The sequence below is a fragment of the Penicillium brevicompactum genome, assembly GCF_028827555.1.
Source record: "Penicillium brevicompactum strain IBT 35665 chromosome Unknown utg000001l_segment0_segment0, whole genome shotgun sequence".
Lineage (NCBI taxonomy): Eukaryota > Fungi > Ascomycota > Eurotiomycetes > Eurotiales > Aspergillaceae > Penicillium > Penicillium brevicompactum.
Genome location: NW_026623203.1, coordinates 665572 through 678023, shown reverse-complemented (window position 1 = coordinate 678023; position 12452 = coordinate 665572). Strand labels below are relative to the sequence as shown.

At 48.2% G+C, this 12452-nt stretch overlaps 2 protein-coding genes across 2 annotated transcripts; both read right to left on the bottom strand.

Annotated features, from left to right (window-relative positions):
• Window positions 1–333: 333 nt before the first annotated feature.
• N7506_000145 (uncharacterized protein) lies at window positions 334–3700 on the bottom strand (the record flags this gene model as incomplete). The annotated part of the gene is made up of 4 exons (XM_056949441.1): window positions 334–885; window positions 943–2977; window positions 3072–3337; window positions 3467–3700. The coding sequence occupies 4 exons, from the start codon at window positions 3698–3700 to the stop codon at window positions 334–336; spliced, it is 3087 nt and encodes a 1028-aa protein (XP_056815356.1).
• A 7920-nt stretch (window positions 3701–11620) lies between these two features.
• On the bottom strand, window positions 11621–12347 carry N7506_000144 (C2H2-type zinc finger protein; the record flags this gene model as incomplete). The annotated part of the gene is made up of 2 exons (XM_056949440.1): window positions 11621–12082; window positions 12144–12347. 2 exons carry the CDS (start codon window positions 12345–12347, stop codon window positions 11621–11623), a joined length of 666 nt encoding a protein of 221 aa, XP_056815355.1.
• Window positions 12348–12452: the final 105 nt, after the last annotated feature.

The following is a 12452-nucleotide window of genomic DNA, read 5'->3' as shown; positions in this document are numbered from 1 at the left end:
CGAGAGATTACACACAACCTGAGACCAAAGTTGACTGAAATCAAGCTAGTTTCTTCGTACACACCGTGGAGAAATTATTTCTGATGATTCGGCTTGGTTCCTGATCTGCACCAGCCATATATCATAACATATTGTAATGTCGGCCGGCCAGCTGCAATTGATCTCGAGCAAAGGGACAGCGCTACAAAAAGAGCCATAAGATAGATGCAAAGTGCTCATGTGTTCTATAAAAAATTGGTGTTTTGCCTGTAGTTCACTAGCGATGCATATTGCATGATAACGAAACATTTTAACATTAGCACTGCGAACCCCAAATCCTTTGCCAGAACAGCGCTAGACTATCTCAGAGGGAGAGCTGTCAAGATGTGTTTTCCTGGACCCTCTGAAAAAGATCCGCTTGGCCCATTTCCAGCTTTCCACGCCGATAAAAAATAAAACAGTCTCCACGCCAACTATTCCCCATTCCCATGATATACCAGAGTGCTTGAACACATCATGATTAATAACAGGAATATAGACAACAGGGAAAACTAAGATAAAACCTGCTAGGATAGCCCAAAACAAGAACTTATTCCGCCAGACGTCAAACATCCACTGAGTGATATACCGTTTCGAGCCTGGTTGCATGCGGAAGAATGATCGGCGCATGTCAACCATTTCCCATGCAAGAAATAGGGCGAACCAGGTAAGTGAAATAAAAGTTGTTGCGCGGGCACGAAACACAGGCTCGCACTGTGGATTGAAATCTCGGTTGCAGTTCAGGCCAAGGTCACCGTCGCCAAAGCCCCATATTACCAGCGAGAACGACGAGAGACATAGCGCGGCCATCCAAAGGCCGTAAACAAGGACATCAATGACCACCTCCCATGTGAAAATTCCTTTTTTCTGTGAAGGCCCCTGTTAGTTATGCCGAAGAGCTTGGATGTGGAGAATAAAACGCACGCTTTGAGGAGGCCGATCCATGATATCCGGAGCCGCGATTTCCATTCCAAGTCCCATATCTGGTAGGCCAGAAGTAATCATGATAACCCAGAGAATCTCCACAGGTGATAGTGGAAAGACTGACTGGTCACTTTCATCCTTAAACGCAAGTCCAATTAACAGGGTACACGCCTGGGCGACATTCTCTGAGAGTAGGTGAAGCACAAATCTTTGAATATTATCAAAAATCCGACGACCTTCTTCGATTGCATTAAGGATAGATGCGAAATTGTCATCAGTTAGCACAATATCCGAAGCACCTTTGGCCACATCTGAACCACTCTGTCCCATAGCAATCCCCACATCGGCGTTTTTCAGAGATGGAGAGTCATTCACACCATCTCCTGTCATTGCGACAAAGCGCCCACGCCGGTGAAGTGCGTTGATCATGTTGACTTTAGTCTGTGGCGCACAGCGGGCGATGACCCGAGGTAAAACAGGAAGGGCATCAATTTCTTCCTCAGAGAAGTTATCGAATTGATTACCAGTGACGATCATAGCCTGTGCAACATCCCCAGCAACCTGCTGAAGATCAGGTAGTATGCCCACCTGCTGAGCAATCTTTTCTGCAGTTCCAGGGTGATCGCCCGTTAACATGTGCACTGATATGCCCGCATGGTGACATAGCTCAACAGCTCTGGCGGACTCAGGTCTGGGCGGATCGTAAATGCCGACCAAGCCCAGGAAGCAAAGATCTTTCTCGACCTCCGCCCGGTCTTCCGTATCTGGAACAACATCTCTCTTCGCAAGGGCGAGAACACGAAGGCCCATCCGTGTTAGAGCTTCCATATTCTTCATGACCTGCTCATGATGTTCGCCGGACAGGGCACTAGGCGGGGAATTTTGTTCGAATATAAATTTGGAGCATCTCTCCAGGATGCGCTCAACAGCGCCTTTTGCGAACGCCACGGATTTTTTCTCGGCATTATTCGTGTAAACAACGGTCATCCGCTTGATATCCGAGTCAAACGGAAACTCCATTTTCTGCGTCCATTTCGGATCCTTGCCTTTGGTCAAGCAGTCGCGGTCCCAAGAAAATCTAGACGCGAAGACTTGAATGGCAATTTCAGTTGGCTCTCCCCGGGCATGCCATTCATTGCCATCAACGCCATCGCCGCCTTCGTGCTTCTTCTTATAGACATGTGCAAGATTGGCCAACGAGCAGACATTTAGGTAGTCCTCAAGCTTTTTGTGTTCAGCCAGCAGTTCCTCAGGCTTCTTGGTCTCTGCACTCGTCTTCTCCTCAACAATGCTCCTTGGAGCCAGTCCTTGGAACCCGATTTCTCCAACTGTCGGATTGAAAGGTTCACTACCGCCCTCGAGGGAATAAGTTCCCAGCGAAGCAACCCACGCCTGTTTCACAATCATTTTGCCCTGTGTCAATGTGCCTGTCTTATCAGAGCAAATGTTTGTTACCGCTCCAAGCGCCTCCAGAGAGCTTAGTTTTCGGACAATAACATGGCGCTGCACCATCCGTTTTGTCCCGACTGCCATGGTAATCGTGAGTACAACCACAAGACAGGCAGGGATCATACTTAGCCCTGTTGCGACAGCATACAGAATCACCTCATTGTTATTCCTCCAGTAGTTTGCGCTCATCACCACAATAGCAAAGACAACTGCAATACCGAATAAACCGACTGCTAGCCTAGACAATTTCTTTTGTAAAGGGGTCCCAACATTCACCCCGAGGAAGCGGCCAATTGTATCAGTGCCAGTCAACACCCATGCCTGGACATGCCATCGCTTTTTAGCCTCCCCACTGGGTCCACGCTTCACGGGTCGACGTTTTTGCCCGCTGGCACGGAGTGCCGAAGCGATCTTCCCTATTTCTGTGTCCATGCCAGTTGCAATAGCAATACCTCTTGCTCGCCCTCTCGTCACAGTACTGGAGCTATATGCAATATTCAGGCGATCACCAGGCCCTGTATCCTCTTCGAACGTTGCCTCGGAGACCTTCTGAACAGGCAGAGATTCCCCGTCAAGAGTGCCTCGTCTGTCTCGAAATTGATCACTTCAATCAGCCTGATCGTTGAACGTCAGCACATATTCTACCTTTATAGACAAGGGGTGGCAAGCGACAGCCGTACCTCAGATCAGCCGGGATCATTTCGCCTATCTTCACTTCAACAATATCCCCGGGGACGATTTCAATGGCAGGAATGACAGCCGTACTGCCATCCCTGAACACGGTCCCACTGGGCGTTGTTAAAGATCGCAGAGACGACATCGTCTTCTCTGCCGCGTACTCCTGGAAGAAGCCGACGACGATATTCAACCCAATAATGCCAGCAATAACGCCGCCCTCGATCCAAGACTGGATGCCGAAGCTGACGGCCATTGCTAAGATTAACACCTGCGAGACGCTGATTTAGAATGGTTGGGTTTTTTTTCTCATTTTTCGCATTATGAAAGGGACGATGCCAAAATTTGCAAAAAGAAATGAAAGAGAGAAAAAAAAACAAAGCAGACAGGCCAAACTCACAAGCATCATCGCATTCGCGATTTGTTGCAATAGTATTTTCCCAATCGAGAGACCTTCGCCCTCATCCAGACAGTTATGTCCGTAAGTTTCCAGACGTGAGCGAGCCTCAGCGTTTGCCAGCCCATCGTCTGCATCGGTCGAAAGTTGTTCTAAGACTGCGGTATAAGACAAGCAGTGAGGAGGCTGGCTCAGTCGTCTTTGGGACGTTTCGGTCTCTTGGCGTGAAGCATCCATTGTTAGGCTGCTTGTTGTGCAAATTCGTAAGATGAATGATTGCTTTTCCGCGACAGCTAATCGTAAAGCCCGCGTTGTAGGCCTCTAGGTGGAAAAATTTCGTGTGCCTTGCAACAAGGAAAGGAAAGTTCATGCCAAGGCTAATCATCATCAATCATCACCAGACATTCAAACTAGACTTACCAAAGTCGTTGCTTCCAAGAGCTTTTTCCCAATTAAAGTGGGTCTATCTCGTCACAAACCACTGAGTCTAAAGAACTGCAACAACAAGGTGGCTGGCTAATCTCAGGATAAAGTGAGTGAACGGATGCGGAGCCTTCTACCCTGGCCCACTTATATGTACCGCTGTCATAAGTCTTGAATAGGAGTCAATTGCTAAAATGGCTGTGCACCCAGAACAAGATGACGTCAAGTATGGCAATGTTGCAATAAAAGCCAAAATTCAAGCGGACGCATGCAAAAAACCGTATACTAGCTAGTAACAGGAAAATTCTGTTACGCCAGAGAAAATGCAAGACTGACGCAACCTGTTGCTTTATCATTGAACACCTCATGGAAAACCAAAGCCCTGAGTCCGAAGCTGGTACATCTCCCCCAAGCAGCATTAGGTGCCCCGAATAACATTTCCCTCAGGGAGAATCATTGGCTACTGCTTTATAGCAATAATTCCCGTCCTTCTCTGCATAGTCATTGTTGCTTCGAAGTTGGCAGCTGCCCGACGAGTACACTGCGAACCTTCAGGTTCAAACTTAAATAACAGGAACCCCAGTACTCCGGCCTCCTATCGAAGAAGCCGAAGAAAGACACTCGAGAGAATAGCTTTGGATGAAATACCCATGTACAGAATTAGGAGCTTTCCCGGCAGCGGAACACGCAGTGGTACTCCTGACGTGGAAAGAGGCATCGCCTACCAACAGACAAGCAGCAGTCATCCCAGAAGGACATTCAGTCCAGAGCTCGCCAATCGAAATCTCGCAGTATCGACGCTGGATAGCTCAGTAGGTGGATCCATCGATCATTCAATCATCCTTATGATATAATCACGTCTAATTTACAATAGTATGCTTTAAGCGGAAGCAGCAACTCGACCTGTGCTATCTGCTCTGAAGATTTCATGGGAGACGAGCTCCTACGGTGTCTTCCCTGCCATCATCAATACCATGCGAAATGTGTAGATGACTGGCTGGTTAATGTATCGGGATCTTGTCCTCTGTGGTAAGTTAGGCGTGGATGCTTCAAATGAACCCTCAGAGAACTCAATCGGTTCTAACTTGCTTTCCTTAGCCGTATGGATTTGTGCGGTACTCGAAGTCTTGAAGAGACTAATATGCAGCAAAACCTTCCTGTTCAACCTTCACGAGCGATTATAGCGCAGCATCCACCTTCGTGATGGAACCTCCTGAGAATACCTTAAGCACAGCCCAACGGTTTTGATGATTTGTTCAATCTACTCGGAATTTCCAGAACGTGTTTTGTAGGGTCTGACACATAGCTGTTGCCGAAAACAATGCGACGAGATTGACATGGCAGGAAGAATTTGTGAGGAGAGCAAGCTCAGCGATACCATAAACGTACGAACAATATTGGGTCATACACTCCCTCCAACCAGCGGAAGCGCTGAAGACCGATAAGGCGGAAATGCTAGACGAACTAGAGTACGACCACTACCGCCTTGGCGAGCCGAACGTGTCTCCGGCGGTTCCTAGCGACAACGAGCCTGTAAAAGGCCACTGCTATGCTATTTAGTCGCTGCGATCTTGAGTTGGAAGATCCAACCAAAGAGTAGGAGCTTCATAGGCACTGGATGACGTACAAGGACAAGATCAAGGTGAACTGGCAGAAACCAAGAGTAAAACAATAGTAATCTTGAAAGACTCAGAGTGATACTCCTTAATATGGATAGGACTAGTGGCCAAGGACAGGCCTGGCTACATTACTTGGTAGACTGCGAGTAAGAGCCCTTCATGTAAAGAACAAAGAAACATCCTCATGGATATATGTAAATGGGAAAGACACCATTGCTAAGTAGGCATGGGTAGGAAATATGGGCGAAACTGCATCTCACATGTTCATTTGACCCGGGTTTGGAGTATGTTTGCCATGTCTAATGAGATATCTATAGATTGTCATACGAATGCAACTCAGCGAATTCACCGGTTGCAACTTCTCTATAGCGGTCCGTTCTTATTCATGGGGTTAGATAATGCGAGCAGCTATGTACAAAACATTACATGAAGTTCAAAGATATGCAGGTGTTTGATTTTTGGATAGCGGTGGAAATTTCATGTTAAGCAAGGAAGCAAGCAACTAAGTCGGTGGCGGTGACTTTGTCTGTCAGCATTGTATATTTGACTATAGTCTGAGAAAGACACAAATATCTTGCCTTTGGGGTATGAAGTGAGCGCAATCGTACCACTGTTCCTTGCTCCTAGTGAGTGCATCATGGTATCATAATACTGATGAACCCAAGCAACTGTGGTGATGGCCAAGATCGTATACCACAGCAGTCAGGCGAAAAGGAGCCGCCGAAAATAAACATTCAAGCCAGCTCTACATGTGCAATAAGAGTCAAATTCATCCGCACATTTCGGTAGTGGACATAGGGTACCTTTTGACAGGGAGTCCGGATAAAACCACATTGAACTCCACAGAGGCCACGGCTGATAGAAAGTGGAGAGCACGGTTGCACAGGCGCGAGCGTTGGTATAACGGGAACGTTGTCTTGTCCAGTGGGGAAAACCAGACATACTCCAAGCCAAGGTCAGCATCCTCACTTTGCACTACCACTCAAAAGGGACCTTCCAACGTCTCAGTCAACTGCAGTCAAGCTCGACTGTTGTGGGCAGACTGCTCTTTGTACTCAGACTCGAGGGCCACGTTGCGGGATCTAACTTTCTCGCGGCATCTTTTTGTAGCTTTTCGCTGGTTTTTGGGGCGCATTTTGCGTTTTGAAATATAGCGGGTTATTGATTCTGATGACCTGGCGTCAGCAGTCCTGTTTGATTCTGGAAGTGGCTGTGTCTCTTGCCGTGGCTCTCTATTTCGGGGAATTTGCTTCGGTTGATCAATGCTGGGCGTAATGAGCTCTGTATTTTGAGCATTCTGAGCTTTGCTGACGGCCAAGTTGGTCATCTGAGGCGCGAGAGACGTGTCATCATTGGACATAACAATTTTCCAAAACTGTCCGGTGGTGCGACAGGGAGACAAAGATGTGTATCAGGAGCAGAGCCTAGAGAGGTGATCTCGCCGGACTGGAGAGTAACTGGGCCTCTTGGATTTGCAGGTCGAAGTACGGTGGGGACATGATAAATTCCATCTCATCCATAAGGTTGGGACGTGAGGAGACTGGTTGGAGGCCCAGGCTTATGTCATGGTGCGGGTGGCTTGGGTCTTGGGTCTCAGTGAGCGGAAGGGGGCAACTCATGTGACGGCGAAATTGGTAGTCCGTATTTATCCGTTGGGTTACACCTGAATCTTGGTAACCTTGGACGCCAGGCAGTTAGGTTACGGCCTGACGTAAATACCCTTACCTCATGGTTGCATAAAAGAGACAGGGACGAGTCTCCCAGCAAGGATGATTTATTTTGGGCAAACGTCACTTTACTTCGAATCTTCAACCGACTTGAACAATACCAGTATGCCTAATATACAGACAGAACCATTCAACGTTATCTGTGGTATTCTAGGAACATACCTTTTTTGTTTCAACTTTGTGTCCTATTTACTGAAGGACCGGCTCTACATTTCCGAAGCATGTACAGCATCCCTTGTTCCCACGTTGCATGGGTTACCTTTATGTCCTGTAGCCTTGTGAACTGCATCCAAACGCTTATATGAATTTTACTCTTTTAGTATTATCCCTATTGGTTGGCCTTATTGTGTCGCCATATGCTGCCGAGTTCGCAGATCCGCATTCCTATGTCTCGACTAGCCCCAGTCACCCAAACTCGACTCATCGCCTTGAACATGCTACATTGGATTTTTCCCGGCTAGCTCTATCTATACAAGTCTGTTTTACTGGGGCCCAGCTTCCTAGAAAATATTCTCGCTCTCACTGGCGCGATTTGCTCATATTATTGGGTCCGGGCATGGTTGGAATGTGGATGATGAGTGCATTGCTTGTATGGGCCATAATACGTGTGCCTGGGGGAGCGAATAATTCGGCAACTACTATGCCGTTTCTACAAGCTCTGGCAGTTGCGGCATGTATTACCCCCACAGACCCCGTGTTGAGCAATACGATTGTTAAAGGCAGGTGGGCTGACCGGCATGTTCCGGTTCCAATGACGCAACTTATCGGGGCAGAGAGCGGAGCGAATGATGGCCTTGGCTATCCGTTCCTTTATCTCGCACTATATCTGCTTAAGTATCTTGGTACACAAGGGTACCATGGAGCTCCTGGAGATGGCGGCGCAGCAGGGTCTTGGGGCGGCGCCAGATCCGCGATGGGGATGTGGTTTGGTGAGACATGGGGATACGTTGTGTTACTAAGTGTTGTATGGGGTGTTATCGTGGGATGGATGGCAAGACGTTGTCTTAGAGTGGCATTCGCCTTGGGATATACTTCTCAGGAGAGCTTGTACACGTCAACTGTCGTGATCTCGGTAGGCTTACCCCGCGATTACACTCCCCAAGTCATTTTAAATAGCTCGGTCTAATATTGATAATCAGCTCTTCCTCATTGGTACATGTGGGCTGGTGGGAAGTGATGATATCCTCGCTTGCTTTGCGGCAGGAAATGCACTTTCATGGGAGTAAGTAAACGGCGAGATGGAGATCACCATTCTTTGATGAATGGCCCAGCTAACTCATCTTTTAGTGGTTGGTTTCAGAAAGAGACCCAGCATGACTCATTTGAACCAGCGGTAGATATGCTGTTGAACATGTCCTTCTTTGTCTGGTTTGGCGTCATCTGCCCATGGCCATTATTCAACTCCTCATTGGTATCACTGTGGCGCCTTACGGTGTTAGCGATCACCGTATTACTTCTACGCAGACCCCTGATCTTGTTAATTCTATACAAACGCCTGGGCCCCGTCCACCAACCTCGACAGGCACTTTTCATGGGATTCTTTGGTCCAATTGGTGTTTCTGCAATTTTCTACCAACATAAAACGTTGGAGTTTTTGCAAAACCAAGTCAAAAGCCCCGATGGACACATCAGGGAAGACGCCCAGACATTGTCAGATTTAGTACGAGTCATTGTCTGGTTTGTTGTGTTATCCAGTGCCGTAAGGATTGGTACCTTCTTACCTCAAAGTATGCATTGATTTTATGTCAACGTGGCTTACACATCTTTTTCATTAGGCTGTTCATGGTCTGTCAATCCCTATATACCAATGCTGTCTTTATCTGCTTCGGCGTTTCATTCCAGGAGCAGCCGAACAACTAGCAAACAACACTGTTCGAGATATAATCCGACACGAGAAGCAGTACATTCAGTCTCGCCCCTGGGTTTCCAACCTGGAAGGTGACTTGGGTCGGGTACAGAGCCTTGCCCGAAGAAAACCGCCACTTCGTCGGCTCCGACTTGAGAGAGACGAAGAGGCGCAATCATGATTGACCTTGATCAGTTGTCCCGTGCTAGCCGGCTACGAAGAAGTTCCATTGAGCGAAATATGATTGTATAATACTACTGGTAACTTCCGACAAGTCTTATATTCTGGCAGGATGGTCGCTGTTTGTGTCGAGCAGAACGCTTCGACCCACCGAAGCAGGTTAGCTGGAACGCCTCGCGCTTTTTTCCCTGGAGCAGTCGTTCCTTGTACACTCCGTTGTAGGCTCCTTGGACATCGAAACTGATCAAACCCAACACCCGTCGGCCACGCCACGCCACGCTGTGTAGATCTGCTCTTGCAGAAGCACAAGCGCCTGCTCCGCGAACCTTTGCTTTCGGGCCCCGAAATGGTTGGTCGGGAGCAAGCCGTGTGTCGCCACAGCGTGCGAGATCCTTTCTGCAACTACGGATTACAGTATCTTGCCCAGCGTCGCGAGGAGCGAAATTGGCCTCCCTGCCGTCGCAATGGTGTAGTTTTCCTTGTTCGGCCTTTTGAGCGGTATGATCTTCGCATGTCTCCACCGTCTCGGTAACATGCCTTCTTCCAGTGACGACTGGAACAAGTCGAGAACCCTGTGCTTGACCGTGGGCCACGTCATTTTCCAGACTATCGCCGGTAGACCGTTTTCACCCGGCGCCTTCCATGATTTCGCTGCAAAAAGCTATCGTTCTATCTCCTCCAGGCCGATAAGGCATTCCTACCGGCTTTATTCGTGGTCTGGTCCCCTCGTCGTCAATCACGTCTGGCAAAGGGGGGAAAGAATGTGGACAGCAGCTCTTCTGCTTGCTCTCGATGATCCGTGATATTTAGCGGCTTTGCAGATGCTTTACTTATCTGCGAGCAAATCATTCAGTGCTTCTTCGTTTGTTTGCGGATGGCATCGTGGTATTGTTTCGGCGCACATTGCGCTGTTTTTTTCCAGGTGCGGTACTTTTCGTCCCGCCCGGCGCTCCGAGCGAACATGTTGTCGCCAGTATGTGTCAATATGGCGCAGCTGTGTTAAGTCGGCCGTTCAACATCGATTTGCGTGTGGTGACGATTTTGCCTTTGGAGTCAAAGCATGCACCGCCTTGCTGACCGCAGTCATGAGTCGCTCAGTCTTCTGCTGCATGTGCCTCCCGGCGTTGCGGCGGTCAGAGCACTTGTGATTCTGGTATTGGTCTCTTTCCATGGTGCGTTCTTCAGCAGAGGTCCTCCTGATGCTTCGGAGCCGACCACGGTGCATTGAACACAGTCTCAATGGCACGGTGGTCCGAGCCCTGCTCTGTCCCATGTATCGCACACTTGATCATTGAGTCTGTCAAATCATCAGAGGTCAGGACGAGGTCGATGGTCGACTCGCAGTCTCCGCTCTGTCCTGTTGTGATGTGAGGCTGGTGCAGATCAGGAACCAAGCCGCACCGTCGGAATTAGCTCCAGAGTGTCTATACAGACGACCAAGTTGATTGGAAATCAACTTGGTCCAATCAACTTGGCTCATTGTTTTATATATAGGCTCATGTATCCCTCTGAGATAAAAAGTCAATTCATACCTCTGAACTACGACATGTCCACATCCGTGGCATGTCTTTGTACCTCGTTTGAGTAAGCTGCTAAGAGCAAAACCGTTCATGAGGTCAATGATTGGATCCGTTTCGCCCTGTCTTTCCAGTGACACCTCGTCTCCTTCCCAGAGTTCATCATGTCGGTTAAAGTCTCCTACAATCATGACCTCCGCCACAAGCATATATGTCAACAAAAGTGGGTCGCAATTTTACTAGTGCGCCCGAGGAATATTCAGCACCCCCTCTGCCTGATGATCGTAAGGCTCTCCACGACCTTACTAAGCTCATCTCCTATTTATTCTGCACTTTCTATAGTATATAACAATCACACTCCCAAGTACTCAATTGGCTATGCCCGTACTAGTCCGTACTGTGACGACCACGTTCCGACAAAATACCCTCAGGGTCTGCGTTTAATACGCCGATACTCGGTGGTTAAAGCACCAGAGCCGAAAATCAACGCCAAATTACATACAAACATAAAGCAAGTCGATATCCTATGTGACCAATCAGCAGTTAGCAGTAATTTACTGCTTCATGCTCTGACAATTGTCATACAACGAGATTTCTGGCATATCAGTTCAATTTTTATTTTTATCTTACTGCGGATCAGCAAAAAATAAGCCGCCACGTTCATTGCTCTGTATTGGGTGGCATGCTCCGCAACATAGTGAGGGAGAGATTTCTGATTTCTGCCCAGGTAGAACACCAATTGAGGGCCGCACGCCACGACTCACGACTTTTAGACAAAATGACATCTACTTACCCTTTGTTCCTTAACGAAGTTCTTCCTAGAGGCGAGACATGGAAGCTCCGCCCTAAAGATGGTTTCCCTCTTGACGCTGGCTTAACCCATAGTACAAATTTCCATAGAACTGAGTGTTGGTAGCGTGATAATGAGGGCGTGGTTGATAGTATTGGGAAGTAGCTTGTGCATATTGACCATTGACACCATTGACCGAGCTCTCAAAGTAACCGGCGGCAGCAGCATACCCCTTGGATATTTGAGAAGATATTATTTTTGGGCGCTTTAGGTCCAATTGGGGGGATCGGATCTCCGAGTCGTCTGCGTGGGTCTTCACATGCTTCTTCAGATCCTGAGGGCGCTTGAAGGCCTTGCCGCATAAATAACACTTGTGAGGCTTGAGCGGTATATGCACCCGGATGTGTGAGGTGATGTGATCCCGCTTTATCGTTGTGGTATTGCAGGTACCCCATTCGCAGGTAAGGTTAAGGGTGTTAGTGCTCTTACGGCCAATGTGGCTTTCACAGAGATGCTTCTGTGTGGACAGATTAGTAGCTTTCACTGATGATTCCATTTGAAAATCACGATGATCTTACATAGAGAGCCTCGGCGGTAGGAGAATTTTCAGTACATCCAAACCACTGACAAAACAGCTGCTGGCCAGCACCGTTCATAGAGGGGCTGTTGACCGTAATGGTTGCGGCGGCTGAGGTAGCCGTTGCCTGGATTGGTGACTTAGCGGCAGGTGCAGGCAATCTCGCAGGCTGCGAAGTAGAGGGGGTAATATTGTTTTCCTTCATGATGCCAAGATAGTGTCGGCGGGTTGGCCAGGCACAGCTTTGAGGCAACAAGAAAGATAGGTACGAGAAGCAAAAAGGAATAGCTAGGATACGGGCGTACCACAT